Below are 13,395 nucleotides of genomic sequence, written 5' to 3'. Positions count from 1 at the left end.
AGAAATCTTCCCAGTCAGTGGGTGCTACAAGAACAAGACAGGGAACCTAGAGAGGGAAGGAGACAAGACTTGAGAGAGTTAGAAGGTTACTCAGGAAACTGAGGACACACCTGAGAAAAGGGAGTCCCTAGCCCAGTACCTGCTCCTGGCATGACTATCGCCCAGCAACTCTGTCCATGTGGCTTAGGTGGCACGTTGTTGCCGCCTAGGGGTGGCTAGTGATCCTGCAGTTAAAATCTAATGCATCTACAATCCCCAAGCTCTGACTTGTCCTTTGTTCAGGTCAGGCCCACCCTCCAGTGTGGGCCACTGCCCAGACAGTGGGTGAGCAGGACAGGAGCCTGAGAACAGCACTCCCTGTTTATAGTGCAGACACACGACTTGCCTGGAGCCCACCAGAAAAAGCAGTTCAGCTCCTCCTAGGACAGGGTCTGCCCAGAGCCTCCCTCCTCAGGTAGCCATCCTTTGCTTACCTGTGCTTGCTGGTATCTCACCCTGTTCTTGCTGGAGTTACTAATGTTTTCCCTCTCAGAACACAGACCACCCAAATAGAGGGGCCCATGTCAGCCTGTGTAGCTGCAGCAGCTCAGCTGAGGAGGAAGCCTTCCCGTGGCACGTCTCCACACTCCCTTTGGGCCCTACCTGCCCATTCTCCAAATCCATGTGTGCTTAATATGATGCTCAGTTGTTTTCATCCAGAAACCCCTTTGAAAAGGGCTCACACTTGATGTGTATATTCCTCTAATCTGATAGCATAGCCTCCCCTGAAGCCCCTGTGGCCTCCTTGTTGACCACCAGGTTCTGAAGTGTCCCCTACTCAGCGTCAACATAGCCTCCTCCCCTTCTGAGATCCTTAGCAGCCCAGTCTGTGGCTCCTCTAGACACTGAGGGATGAGACTTTCTGGGTTTGTGCTTGTGGTCGGCTGTTTTCAAGCACTAACCAGAGTTGTTCCCCCATTTCCCTCAACAGCAAACAGCGTCACAATAAGCTCTGGCGATCTCACTCAGATAGTGACCTCTCAGACCACCACGAGCCAATTTGCCAATCAGGGATGGAGCTTAACAGGAAGGAGATCACCACTTCAGCAGACCAGATCACCGAGGCAAAGACTGCAGAGAGCCACCCTCCAATATCCCCTGCCTTTGTGGAACACAGGCTCCCCCAAGATGCGAACACACACGACCTGTGCACTAAAGAAAGGATGATCTGCTTGGAGTTTACATCGAGAGAATTTCATACGGGGCAAATTGAGGATGAATTAAATCTCAATAACATTAATGGGTGTTCAGCGGGGTGTTGCCTGAGTGAATCCAAATTTCCTCTTGACAATTGCCCTGCATCTGAAGCCTTAATCCAGCCTGAAAACTCCTTGGAGATCCCCACACAGTTCCCAGACTTAACAGTGGAAGATCTGGAGACAGATGCACTGAAAACAGACATCAATGTGCACTTACTCCCCATGGAAGAACTGACGTCTCGATTGAGAGACCTGCCAGTGTCTCCAGAGCCTGACTCGCCTGGTCCCCAGCCCAGCTCCCAAACTGAGGCGCCAGATTTCAGTACCGACCGCATTGATTTTTTCAGTGCCCTAGAGAAGTTTGTCGAGCTCTCCCAGGAGACTCGCCCCCGCTCCTGCTCCCATTCCAGGACCGAGGAAACAGGTGGGGGGAGGAATGGTGGGGTCCGACTGTCAGTGTTGGAAACAGCACCTCCCGAGGCAACTCCTGAGGGGCAGAGAAGCAGCTCCTCAAGCAACACGCCACATGTGTCAGGAGAGTCTTCCATGGATGAAGATCAACCAAAGGTAAGCCTCCAGCATGCTGGCTGTGGCCATCATTGACCTCTCACAGGGCCAAGGGCCTAAATACTCTAGGAGGTTCACTTTGACAGCTGGGGACCAGCTTGGCAGGAGCTGGGTAGAGCCCCTGAGCTGAAGCAGGAGGCTCTTTGGAGGGTTCTCCTCCCTGGGTCTTTGGGCCTGTCTGAAGCTCTTCTGGCCAGGGCAGGCTAATGCAGAGGAGTAAAACCAGGAAGAAGGCCGAGGGTAGAAATTCCCACCTACCTGTACAGGTCAGGGCACGTATCTCTGCCTTCTGAATATCACATCCAGGTGTTCTCCCAAAGTTAAGTAAAGAGCTTGCCCTCATTGGGAAAATCCTCCCCAAATAAGAGCAAATTTAGTGTCAAGGTTATTGATGTGTGTGGAAAGTTGAGGCAGTGTCCAGTACCACATGCTGAAGTGCTACTTTTCCTGAATTGGTCTCACTGCCAACTCAGAGGATGGGCAGGCTCTTGGCTTGGAGAAAAATTTTTAAAGACCAGCCAGGAATCCAAGATCACTGCTTGGTGCCCTTTGCAACCAGGTATAGGATCCAGGAAGGAGATAAGAAAAGAGAGAATATAATTTCTGGTGAGGTCCAGAGGTCTCATTGCAGACATTGTGGTCCTGGTAGCACTGAGTGACTAGCCATACCCTCCCACTCCCCCAGGGCACAACAAGATAGCACCTGGAGTCAGGATGACCTGAGTTCAGATCCAACACTTACTAGCTTTGTGACCCACCTCCCAGGACCGTTTAGAGCTCCAAACAAGACACTATTTGTAAAGTGCCTTGCAAACCTTAAAGGCCTATAGAAATGCTAGATATTATTTTATTAAGTATCTTGGGGTTATCTTCAGAGTAGAAGAGTGGGCGTCCCCACTTGTATCCAGCCAGCCCTGGGTGCTATTTCTCTTTCCCTTTTCTATTACGAGGTGAGAATGTTTTGATTGGTCTTTAGACCATTTGGCTCGTGGTTTTTCTCATGGTCATAGTCACAGAATCGCAAAGTTTCAGAGTAGAAGATCAGTCATGTGGCCTTCTGGTCCAGCCCCTACCAAATATGACCCCTTTCAGTGTCTCTGTAGGGCAGTGCAACAGCAGACTTGTGATGCACCTTTATGCCTCTTGGCACATTTGGTTCCACCTGATATTCCAAGCAGATGCCCAGCCAACCCTCATTAGTTTGTGTTCTTGGTTTCTGTCTTCTGGAGGAGAAGGACCAGACTATTTCCTAGGAAAAAGTCCCATCCTAGAGACTTTTCCAGCTTTTTCACAGAGAATTCATCATAGCATCACCACACCAGAATCTTCCAAGTCTGGGGCCCTCCGAGTGATTTCCAGCATTTTGAAATGACCACTGCAGACTGGGCATTTGCCTGTTTTCTTTGACTTCAGCCAGAGAAGCCTCTTGACAATCCATTGCTAGTAAATTGGTAAAGGATATGAATTGGGGTATTTTTTTGAGTTTGTAAATACACATAGTCAAGATTTCCAAAAAGTATATAACTCACCAGGTAAACCTCCTGTAAAAGCAGCCCCATGAAACTTAGTGGTGATGTATCTGTCAGCTCTGCCTCCACACCCTGTCCAGACCTGCAGGTTGAGGAGATTGGGACGAAGAGACTCCTAAAACATTAAGTGACTAAAGGATACCTTCACCTTCTGGATTGTCCCCAGCCCTGAACCTCTGAGAGCAGAGTTCATTCCTCAAATGGAGCTGAAGGAGGGAAAGATAGAAATGAATGTTGTCATTTGCCCAGGGCATTCTCTGTATAAAGGGGTCAGGGCTGGCACCGAAGGTGCTTCCGGCACTCGTGTTCTGTAAGACCAGGGCAGGAGATAGGGCTTATGCTGTACCCTTAATACCATAGCCAGAATGCAAAGTTTAGCAGGCAGTAGGAGCCTGACCACTGTCATTTTAATGTTTGAGGCATCTTCCTTAGCCCCAAAGCAAGGAACCATGGAAGCCTCACTCTCTGACTATGTATTCACAGTTAGGTAGATTTTCTTTCTAGCATCAGGTGGCTGATAAATAGGAAAATGTACATTTTCAACCAAACTGTCACTTGCTGTAAATAGCTGTCTTGTCTTTTCTTCTCTTCTCTTCTTAGGATGTCTCTGAAGTAGTTAGCCCAGAAGACATGATGCAATCCCACTCAGAAAATGCAATTTCAGTGAAAGAAATTATCACCGAAATTGAATCCATCAATCAAGGGCAGTGCCAGCAGAAGGTAGAGATCTTGTCCAACCCATGCCAAACACCAAAGAGAAACACCATCCATGAATTGCCATTCTTTGAGACAACCTGGGGCTTTGAGACTAAAGCTGGCTACCTGGACCAGAAGGAGGGAGTTTTCACAGTGCAGCCTGAGATGGTGAAGGGAGACCAGGAGGCCATGCTGGAAGACTTAGAAGAAGGGGATATGACTGAGGAAGACCTAGAGTCACAAGGCCCAGGTCTGGCTTCAGCACCCAAATGGTGCCCTGGGTCTGTAAGACGGGCAACCTTAGAATTTGAAGAGCGATTGAGACAGGAGCAGGAACACCATAGTGCTGCCCCTCTCAGCACACTGCCCACTCGCAAGAACTCCAAGAACGATTCTGCTGTGCCCGATGGAACACCAAGAACCAAGAATGAAGAGCCTGCTCCAGAACCTTCCTCAGGGCCCAAGGAGTGGGAGTCAAGCAAAGTCAAGACAAAAGACAACCTGGCAGAGGCCTTCCCTCCTCGGCCTGACCAGGTGACTGATACGCAGACGTCTGTGCTGCTAGGATTCCAACCCAGCTCGGCTTTTCAAGAGTGTCCACCAGCAGAGGTTGGAGCAAAGCAGGGAGAAATATCCAAGGATTCCCTCGAATCCAAGAAAAAACCTATCACAGACCCTCTTCCTAAAAGGTTTGAAATCATCGAATACACTCCCATGGTGACATCCCCTGACTTAACATTTGATTTGGCTACAGCAGAAAAGAGTGGGCCACCAGTGCTGAAGACAGTCATGGTAGAGAAATCCATCACAGTGATGTGTACTGTGGATGAAAATCTCAACACCACCCTGTGCCCAGAGCTAGCTTCTCTGCGTCCTCAAGTGCTACCTCTGCTTAATCCTGCGTCTCTTAAGCATGATGGGGCTCCCCAAGCTGCCTTCTCTCTGGGCAGTCCTGAAGAAGAGGACTCCAGTCCTCCTTCTCCTCCAGGGATGGCTCCTTTTGTGAGTCCTGCAGGGCACTTACCATCAGCTGGCTTGGATTACACACATCCCCACGCCATCCTTCACCTACAAGGAGTGACTGAGGAAAGCAGCACCACAGACAGTGAGCCCTGGTCAGAGCCGAGCTGCTGTCCCAGCAGCACCACGGGGCTCCCCAGAGAGACTGAGTGGGGTAGTGAAGACCTGGGAGTGGTTGACCACCTTGCTGAGAACATGGGGGAGAGCCACAAGATGCTGGACCCCTCTGCACCCTGTGGTCTCCCCCATAGTTCCAGTAGTGACAGTATAAAGAACCTCAGCTACAATGCCAGGGTGATGAAAAAGCATTCAAAAGAAGTGGAGTCCCAAGTCCTTCAACAAGCGAGCCTCACCAGACCGGCCCAGATGAGGCGCTCAGCTTCTCTAGCTAGCTTAGGTCACCTGGATGTGTATAAAAGTGCTTTGTGTGCGCCAGAGTTGGTATCTCCAGGAGCCCCTCATCCTGACCTCCACCAGCCCTTCATCAGGACATGCCCAGGCAGGCCCCTCCTGGAAGAGCCCTCAGCAGGGCTCAGACTCATTTCCCAGCACCCAGAGCCCACCACGTATTTTATACAACAAGTGAAAATGGCGGAGTGTATGGCACAGAGCAAGCCCGTCGAGAGGCCTCTGGTGCAGTATGCCAAAGAGTTGGGGTCAGCTCAGCAGTGTTTGCTTCCCAGTGCGGGACATGAATTGACTAGTTCTGGTGGGGGCCTCCCCTGGCCCCAGAGACAGCAGGGATTAGATTCTCCATGCCCAGGCCCGGGGCTGACTGTAGCAGAGCTCCCACAGCATGGGAGAACTCAGCCTCTTAGGAGACTGAAAAAGTCCAGCGACAAAAAGCGGACGCCCAATCCCTTCTATAATACCATGTGATCCAGAGCCCAGCAAGGACTTCTCAAGGGAAATCTATGTTTGTCAAAGGGGCAGGTGTAATATGTAAGGAACATGCACTTTATTGGTTAATTTTTTATGTTTTGGTCATTTTACTATTGCTGGCGCATGCAGGGTTTAGGTTTTCTGTGTGTGACATGGACTGCGAGACCATTTTATCTTTGGGGTTTTTTTTGTGGTTGTTTTTTAAAGAAACTCAGACAACCTCAAAAGAAGAAAAAAACAGCTCATTTTCAAAGAACACCTTCAGAAGCACATTGCTGTTGTTCAGGCAGCTCCCCCTACTTCTCATCTCGCAATCCAAGATGTGCAGGCCTGCAAGGCAGGGTGAGGGAAAGGCGGACAACAAGGAAGAAAGAGGCAGGGGGAGGCGGAAGAAGTTGGAGAAAGGGAGAAATTGGCAAAGCCCAAGCAGAGGCCCGTTCTGACCACGCTCCCAGCCTCAGGCCTGGCCACGTAGGTCATAAGGAGAGACTCCAGTCCCTAGGCTGGGAGATGCTGTTCAATGAGCTGGTGACTTCGGTTTTGATTTTAAAAGGGGCATTCACATAGAATCAGTTTCTCCCCAAGCTCTCGCTCTACAGTGTATTTATGAAGGCAGGATTTACTGATTTATTAAAATTTCTTGTGGCACCAGAACAACATCAGAAAAAGACCTCCCTTAGTGAAGAGGGCCTCCTCGGGTGAGAAGGTCATCTAGTGAACCTGCCTGTCCTTTCGGTGAAATGGGGCCTGCTTCCCACCACCTTCTTACTCCTTTAGAAAAAGGTTGTCAATAGGAAAGATGCTGAATGACCTGCCGAAAAACAGCAATCAGAAGATGAAGTGTTCTTTTAAAATGAACTGTCTGTAGGGTTTTAACCCTTTCATTACTTGAATACTACTGTGGGCCTTCTGAGTTTAATGGCCACGTGTTTCCCCACAATTTATTTTTCTTCTCCATGCCGTGTTTCCTCCAATGCTGCCTATGTTTTGTGGGTATTTTTTTATGATTTCATAGGAAACATTTGAATTGTTACATTACATGTGTATAGCCTCCATCAAATGCAAAGCTTTCTTTTTCTATATTGTCACTGTTAACACTTGACGAAAGGTATTTTTCCTTTCCTGGAAGTTTTGTCATTTTCCTAAATTGTATATACAATATTTATGTAGATAATTTTGTTATTTTCTTACAATTTTTTTTGGTGTGTGAGTATGTGTTTTTGGTTTTGTTTTGTTTTGCTTATAATGGAGCAAGACTGTGGTATACAACTGGAAAATGTCCACAAAGATGTCATCTCAGAGTAGCTCCGTGGGTGTGTCAGGGGATGCTTCATGACTTGGTGACAATGGTTTTAATTGTTTAAGTAAGATCTTGAGTCACCACCGGAACTCTGCCAAATGGTAGGGTTTTTTCTTTCTCTACAGAGAAGCCTCCAGAGGCCTTAAGCTCAGAAGTGATTTCTCTTGGGCCTGAAATTCCAGAAGGCTAAGTTTGCCAGTAGTTGAACCATAGCCAGAGAGAATTTAGAGACTATTGCCACCCAGTGTTTAAAATCCTAATGGAGGCTGCGAGCCGAGGGCAGTGGGAGAGAGCCTCAACCAAGTGTGAGCTCACTTGCTAATAACTCCATTTAGGCCACAGCCTGGCCAACCATCAGGACAGCTGCCTGTGGGCCTCCCTTCAGCAGCCTCATGTGAATCCCTATCTTAGCTCCTTGTAAACATATTTTGCCCAGCAGGATAAATCCAAACTGAAGGGACTCACAAATTGTCTTCTGCCTTTTGTCTTGGTTGAAATACCCATTGTGGAAGGATTGACTGAATCCAGCCCTTGGGAGTGAAACCTTCCACTGGAATTAAAACTGCTTATTGTGACCCTACGGTAGGAGAGGAGAGTCGTCTGCAGGAGGGTAAGGCCAAGAGGTTATTTGACCCTGTGGCAGAGCTGTTAATACAGTTGTCTCTTGGAAACCATATTGGCAGCTAAAATCACTGCCAGCGGTCGTGGCTGTGACCAAACCTTCTCCTGAAGATGTCTTTGTAGTCTGTGGACTTGATGATATCCATACAGGCCTTTGCAATTCATCTCATGTGATTTCCTGGATATTTACTGGGTTGCAGAATGTTCTTTAAAGGTGCCTGTCTGTGTGCGGAGGCCAGGGAGGAGAGGACTTATGTTGGCAGTGCCAGATGTTCAATGATTCCATTCAAGCTCTGCAGTCTTATCATTAAGGACCTACCCACCACCAGTGTGATTCCAAGAAAAGAGCCAGACAGGTAGTAAGTGATGAGAAACAGAGACAGAAAGATAGAGAGAAATGTGACAGGAGGAGAGGAATCCACTCTTCATTAACCCCTTGGGATAAGGATATCCCAGATCCCAAGGAGCAGAGGTAGTATCAGCAGTACTGCAGTTCTTTTTAACTCTCCTCCCTTTATAAACAAGGAGCTTGGACAAATAATGCTGTGAAGCCATGTCTTGGGTAGTGGAGTAGAGGACAAGGCTTCAGGTTTATCTTCTGATAAACTGATTTGTTGTTTGTGGTTTGGTTTCCTTGTGGATCTAAGTGTCCCCGTGTGTAGGGTTTCTCATTCAAACATGCCGTGCAGTTTTTCCAGAGGCTATCTGTCACATTAAAGAAGTCTCATCTCATGAGCCTACCCCAGGGTTGTTCTGAATCAACTCCACAGAAGTCCATGAACCATTCTGTATTGAGTAGGACTTGTCACATCTTTATCTCTTCCACACTACAGTGACCCTTTTTGACCTGGACCTGCTGTCTTTCTTACTCATGGAAAACTCAGCACTGAAATTTCTGGGTCTGGGCAGATTGACAGAGCTGGGTAGGAAAGTCTTTGTGGCCTCTCTGACCCCATTCTTCCACAATGACTTTCTCTTTTTGTATGTGAATATCTAAAATAAATCAAATTCACCTTAAAAATAACTGGAATCATCTCCTACACTGGATGACAGATATCTGGTATCCAAGGGTCTCCCAGGAGCAGATGGAGGCTTTGAGCTGGGCCTGAAATCTTTGGAATTTTAGAAAGACTTAGAAAAGGTCTCAGCAGAAGAGAGCCATCAACATTCTGTAGTTGGTTTTTTAAATTAAAATACTACAATGTAGTAATGCTCAGTTCTCTGAGTCCTTTGTTCTGTGGCCCTTAGGATTCGGACAGGAAACATTGCTGGCATCCCAGGCTCTTCACCCTGCCACATTCTGTCTTCTCAACTGATGTCTCTTGGGCTTGTTGACATCCTGTGTGGATGCAGTTAGACTGAGCTGAAGTTTCCTTGGGGATTTCTCTGAGAAAAGACATTTAGTTCCTGGAATGTTGCAGAATTTGAGAAACCCTCAGCTGCTCTGTTTGGAGTTTCAGGTCCAAAGTAACACAGAGTCAGTGTTACATGAGAGAAGCCACAAGGAGTCACCCGCTAAGCAAAGGGAGGTCATGGTCTGAAGCTCATTTTCTCTTTGTACAAAGCTGTTTTTCAGCTGTTTTAGGAACCTGCTGGAGGACCCTTTATTGTTTACATTGTGAATATTAAAATGTGTATTCTGTCTCACTGTGCTGTTCCCCTTGACCCCAACTCACCCAGCAGTGGCTGTACTGGAAGTCACGGCACACCCTAAGTCATTGCACAGAAACAACGCCACCGCCATAATGGTCAGGCCTCACGGAGAAGTGTGTGAAGCCTGGAATTGTGTCCTGCTGCACTCCAGTCCCAGTGTGCTGTATAGAAAATAGTCCAGCAGCCCCCCAATGGTGGTATCTGTTTTTAGTGATGGTTGTGATGGTGGATGGCTGGTGTCTTTTTCTTTTAATTTGGTCATTCTTTGGTGCGGTGGACAAGGTGAGACTCCTAGCTGTTTATTTCAGCACCAGTCCAGTTTAAAGGCAAGTTTGGGCTTATTGTTCCTTCCGAATTGCGACTATGATCAGCCCTGCTGTCAGGCAGAGTGGGGCCAGCTGGCTGTCACTTGGCGAACGCAATACTCATTTGAGGGAGTTTTGGACAGCCCTGCCAGTGAAGCAGGAAGCTGCACACTTACCCCCCACCTCATTCCCTCCCATGTCTTGGGGGGGGAGCAATTTAAAGGTGCTTTTGTATTTTCTCAGCCTGAAAGAGGAGGATTGAGTCCGCCTCTGACTTTGGAAAGAGAGCCAACCTTACTTTCTCAGAGATCAAGGACAGGATGCCCAGACTGGGTCTCTCTTTCAGTTGAAAGACCCCCCAAAAGTCATCTCTGCTGCCTCAGCCAACTTTATGGTGATAGGAAACAGCAAGTTGAGGCACAGACATGATGAAGACCCAACGCCTGCCTTTTTCTCCACGCTTCCAGGGCACCAAACAGAACCTGGGCAGTGGGACCCAGAAATGGTCCCCAACCAATATGCACCCAGAGTGATTCTGGTTTCTGTTTTTCTCTGGCTTTTGGTTTCCGTGGCAAAGCCCATGATGGCCGTGCCTTTTCTCCTTTCTTCAAATGTGACAGAATTGTAGGAATTGTTCTGAATGTGGAAATTCAGCCCCCGAAGACCCTCTTCTTCCATCATCCCCTAACACCCACCTATCCACACTTGTGTGTGTGTGCGTGTGTTCTTTTTCAATAAAGCAGGTACTCCCTGCAATCTCTGGGACCTTTCTGAGTCGGTTAAAGCAGAGCATAAAAGCCACTGGCCTTGTTTCCCTCCTTGATCTCCCCTGGTGGTTGGGATGTCCCACCTGTACCATAGATTTTTATTACCAATGTGCTCCACTGTTTTTAAATGTGAACTTGTGCACTGATGTGCAAATTCAATGTTCTTGTTACAGATGGAATAAATTTTTATTTTGAAGATGAAACTTGTATTTGTATAAATTGTTCAGTAGAAGGTATTGGCTGCATTTGAGGAAGCAGAACCCACTGCCTCTGCCCCTGGAAGGGGGTGAGCAGCCTAGGAGAGGGGGGAGAGCACTTGGAACTTGTACTCCCAACATACTTTTAATAGGAGGCTTTAGGTTCCAGAAAAGATGCTAAGTCAGGAAGTGGTATTTTTAACAAAGAAGCCGCAAAGCAGCTGCGCCTTTTTATTCAGCCTCTCTGGTCAGGTGACTGACCCCCAAAGCTGGTAACTTGCTTTGGCCAAGGCAAAGGTTTGAAGACAAGCCAGAACACCTGATAACCGTGGGTCTAACACATCCCAGAAGTAGCTGTGGACTCTTGGACCAAGTGTAACCTCTCAGACCAGGGGAGAGCTGTGGCCCTAAGTACTAGGCAGGAGGTATACAGGGTAAGAAATGTATGGGAGACAACCTATATCCATGGGTTGAGTGCTCACATTTGAGTTACAATCCCATTGGGAACCTTGGTCCCATGATGTCCCCCAAAGGATTAAGATGTAGCTGCCAGAGAAGCAAAGACTTCGCAGCTCCCTCTGCAGAGAGAAGGGTGCTGGAAGATGATGCAGGTGAGGGAATATGGGTGGAGCTGTGCTGACTGGAGTGGGTGTCCTAGCCTGGAGGGAGACACACCAACCGCATGTGTCTTCTCCAGCTTTCTGTCTCATGTATTACCCAACACCTTGTGGGCACCATTGCCCCATATTCGAGGGAGGTGCTCCTGGCTTAGAAGTGAGAAGCAGCAAGATGTCCTGAAAAGAAAATGATTCGAAGTCAGGAGTGCTGCTACACATGCAAACCACCTCAGTCAGTCCCCAATGTATGCCAGGCACTGTGCCATATAATAAAAATGAAGAGTCCCTGCCTTCAATTTAATCAGGAGACTACACACAAAAGAATACTGAAATGGGGGGAGGGTGTTGGAAAGTGTCAGAGAAGTCCAAAAGCAGGTGACTGGTGGGAATGGGGCAGTAAAAGGTGCCAAACCCCAGAGCTCATGGCCTTGCCCTCCATTTGGGTCTCCTCGGAAGGGCAGAGGTGGGGGCTAGGAAAATGCGATCTCGAAACAAAATGCTGAGTTTCTTGGGAGGGAAGGCCTGTTGGAGATGTCCAAAAGCAATGTGGCAGATGGGGAGTAAAGAGCCACTGCCCTCAGTTCCCTCTTCTGTCTTTCACAGGATGATAGCAGCTGAAGTGTTTAGCTCACAAGAATGTGAGGAACAAGTAACATTGCAAACCTTAATAAAGCACATTATAGATCTCAGTTATTGCTAAGTTCATGGCAAGCAAGGACTGGTTGGTGTGGGATGATGAGCTGGTTTCCAAGGAAAGGGAAGCTAACCAGTTTTCTCTAAAATATCCCCATCATCAAATAGAAGCTGTGCCTTAGACATATGCCGAGCTGTCCTGGGGGGGAGGGGAGGCGTTATCATTTGGGGAGCTGGTAAAGTTGGGGATCTGCAGGAAAGATCTAGCGGTTCTCCTGAGATCTGGCCAGCCTGCATGAGCTCAGCTTCAGCTCTAGCCAAGACAAGATGACCCACATCCCTGTTGCCTGAGTAGTTTTAAACAAAAGAAAGACCAAATGAGTGGCCTCCCCAGCCCTGACCAAGTCCAAGCTGCCTCTGCAGGCAGGAATAGAAGAGGATGGAGTCTCCAGCCAGGGTTGTTCCTGCTCAGCCCTGATTGGCTCTTCCAGTCTTGGCTCTGCCAACCCAGTGCAGGAAAGTGCCCGCAGCGTGTATGCAGGGACTTTGCAGCTGGATGGGTGGAGGAAGTAGACCTGGACCACTCAGCAAGACTGGTCTGTTGCTGCCCAGGGTCTGATTCATATCTCTTGTCCCTGGACAGCTCTACTCCTGCACAAGGTTGATGGCTGGAGACAGCCCCAGACCCCCTTCCTGGGAGAATCTGGCCCTTTAAATTAAAAATAAAAAGGAAGCAAGCTTTATACTCTGCTAAGGAGCACCAGAGTGATGTGTACAGTGATGCAGTAGGAGGCTGCAGATTGAATCTCCAAGGGAGAACAGCTAAATAGTTTTGCTGACCTTAGAATTTCCCTGTTCCCTATTATTGGACCAGATGGGGGAGTCAGTGCATAGAGCTGAGGGGTACCATGAGCCTGGATGGGAAAACAAATGACATCTTTATTTTTACTAACCTCTAACTGGAATTTACTGTTTCCTTCAATTATTAAAAGATGATTCAGAGAAAGAATCCATAGACATCACCAAACACTGCCAGAGGCATCTAGGATACACAGAAAAAGGTTAAGAACCTTATTTTGTGGATGAAGAAGCAGAATCAGAGACAGAAAGTGATTTGCCTTAGGCTACTGGAAATTAAACTCAGATTGTCTGACTCCAACTCTGATGCCCTCTTCACTCCCCACCACCACCCTCTGCCATTCCTACTTCTCAGAGCAGACAGTCAGCCAGTCCTTTCTCCCCTAAATTACCTTCTTTGAAGATCTTTAATTATAGGAAAGAAACTCCTGCCACATCCTCTCCACTTAGTTCATCTCTGCTTTAGGGTCAGAAAAGACCAGGTGATAGGGATTTGTGGGGGTAGGGCTATA

At 47.9% G+C, this 13,395-nt stretch overlaps 1 protein-coding gene across 7 annotated transcripts in view; it reads left to right on the top strand.

Moving 5' to 3' along the window:
- SSH2 (slingshot protein phosphatase 2) overlaps positions 1-10,781 on the top strand; it is a 253,143-nt gene extending 242,362 nt beyond the window's left edge. For all 7 annotated transcript variants that reach the window (XM_072639857.1, XM_072639856.1, XM_072639861.1 and 4 more), the window contains 2 exons: positions 971-1,805; positions 3,935-10,781. In XM_072639857.1, the coding sequence (XP_072495958.1) occupies positions 971-1,805; positions 3,935-5,929 (2,830 nt within the window). In that variant the 3' untranslated portion in view covers positions 5,930-10,781. The remainder of the gene's footprint in view (positions 1-970; positions 1,806-3,934) is intronic.
- The last annotated feature ends 2,614 nt before the right edge of the window (positions 10,782-13,395 follow it).

This window comes from Notamacropus eugenii, chromosome 2, assembly GCF_028372415.1.
Source record: "Notamacropus eugenii isolate mMacEug1 chromosome 2, mMacEug1.pri_v2, whole genome shotgun sequence".
Lineage (NCBI taxonomy): Eukaryota > Metazoa > Chordata > Mammalia > Diprotodontia > Macropodidae > Notamacropus > Notamacropus eugenii.
Note: the sequence above shows the minus strand (reverse complement) of the source record. Positions and strands in the feature narration are given on the sequence as shown.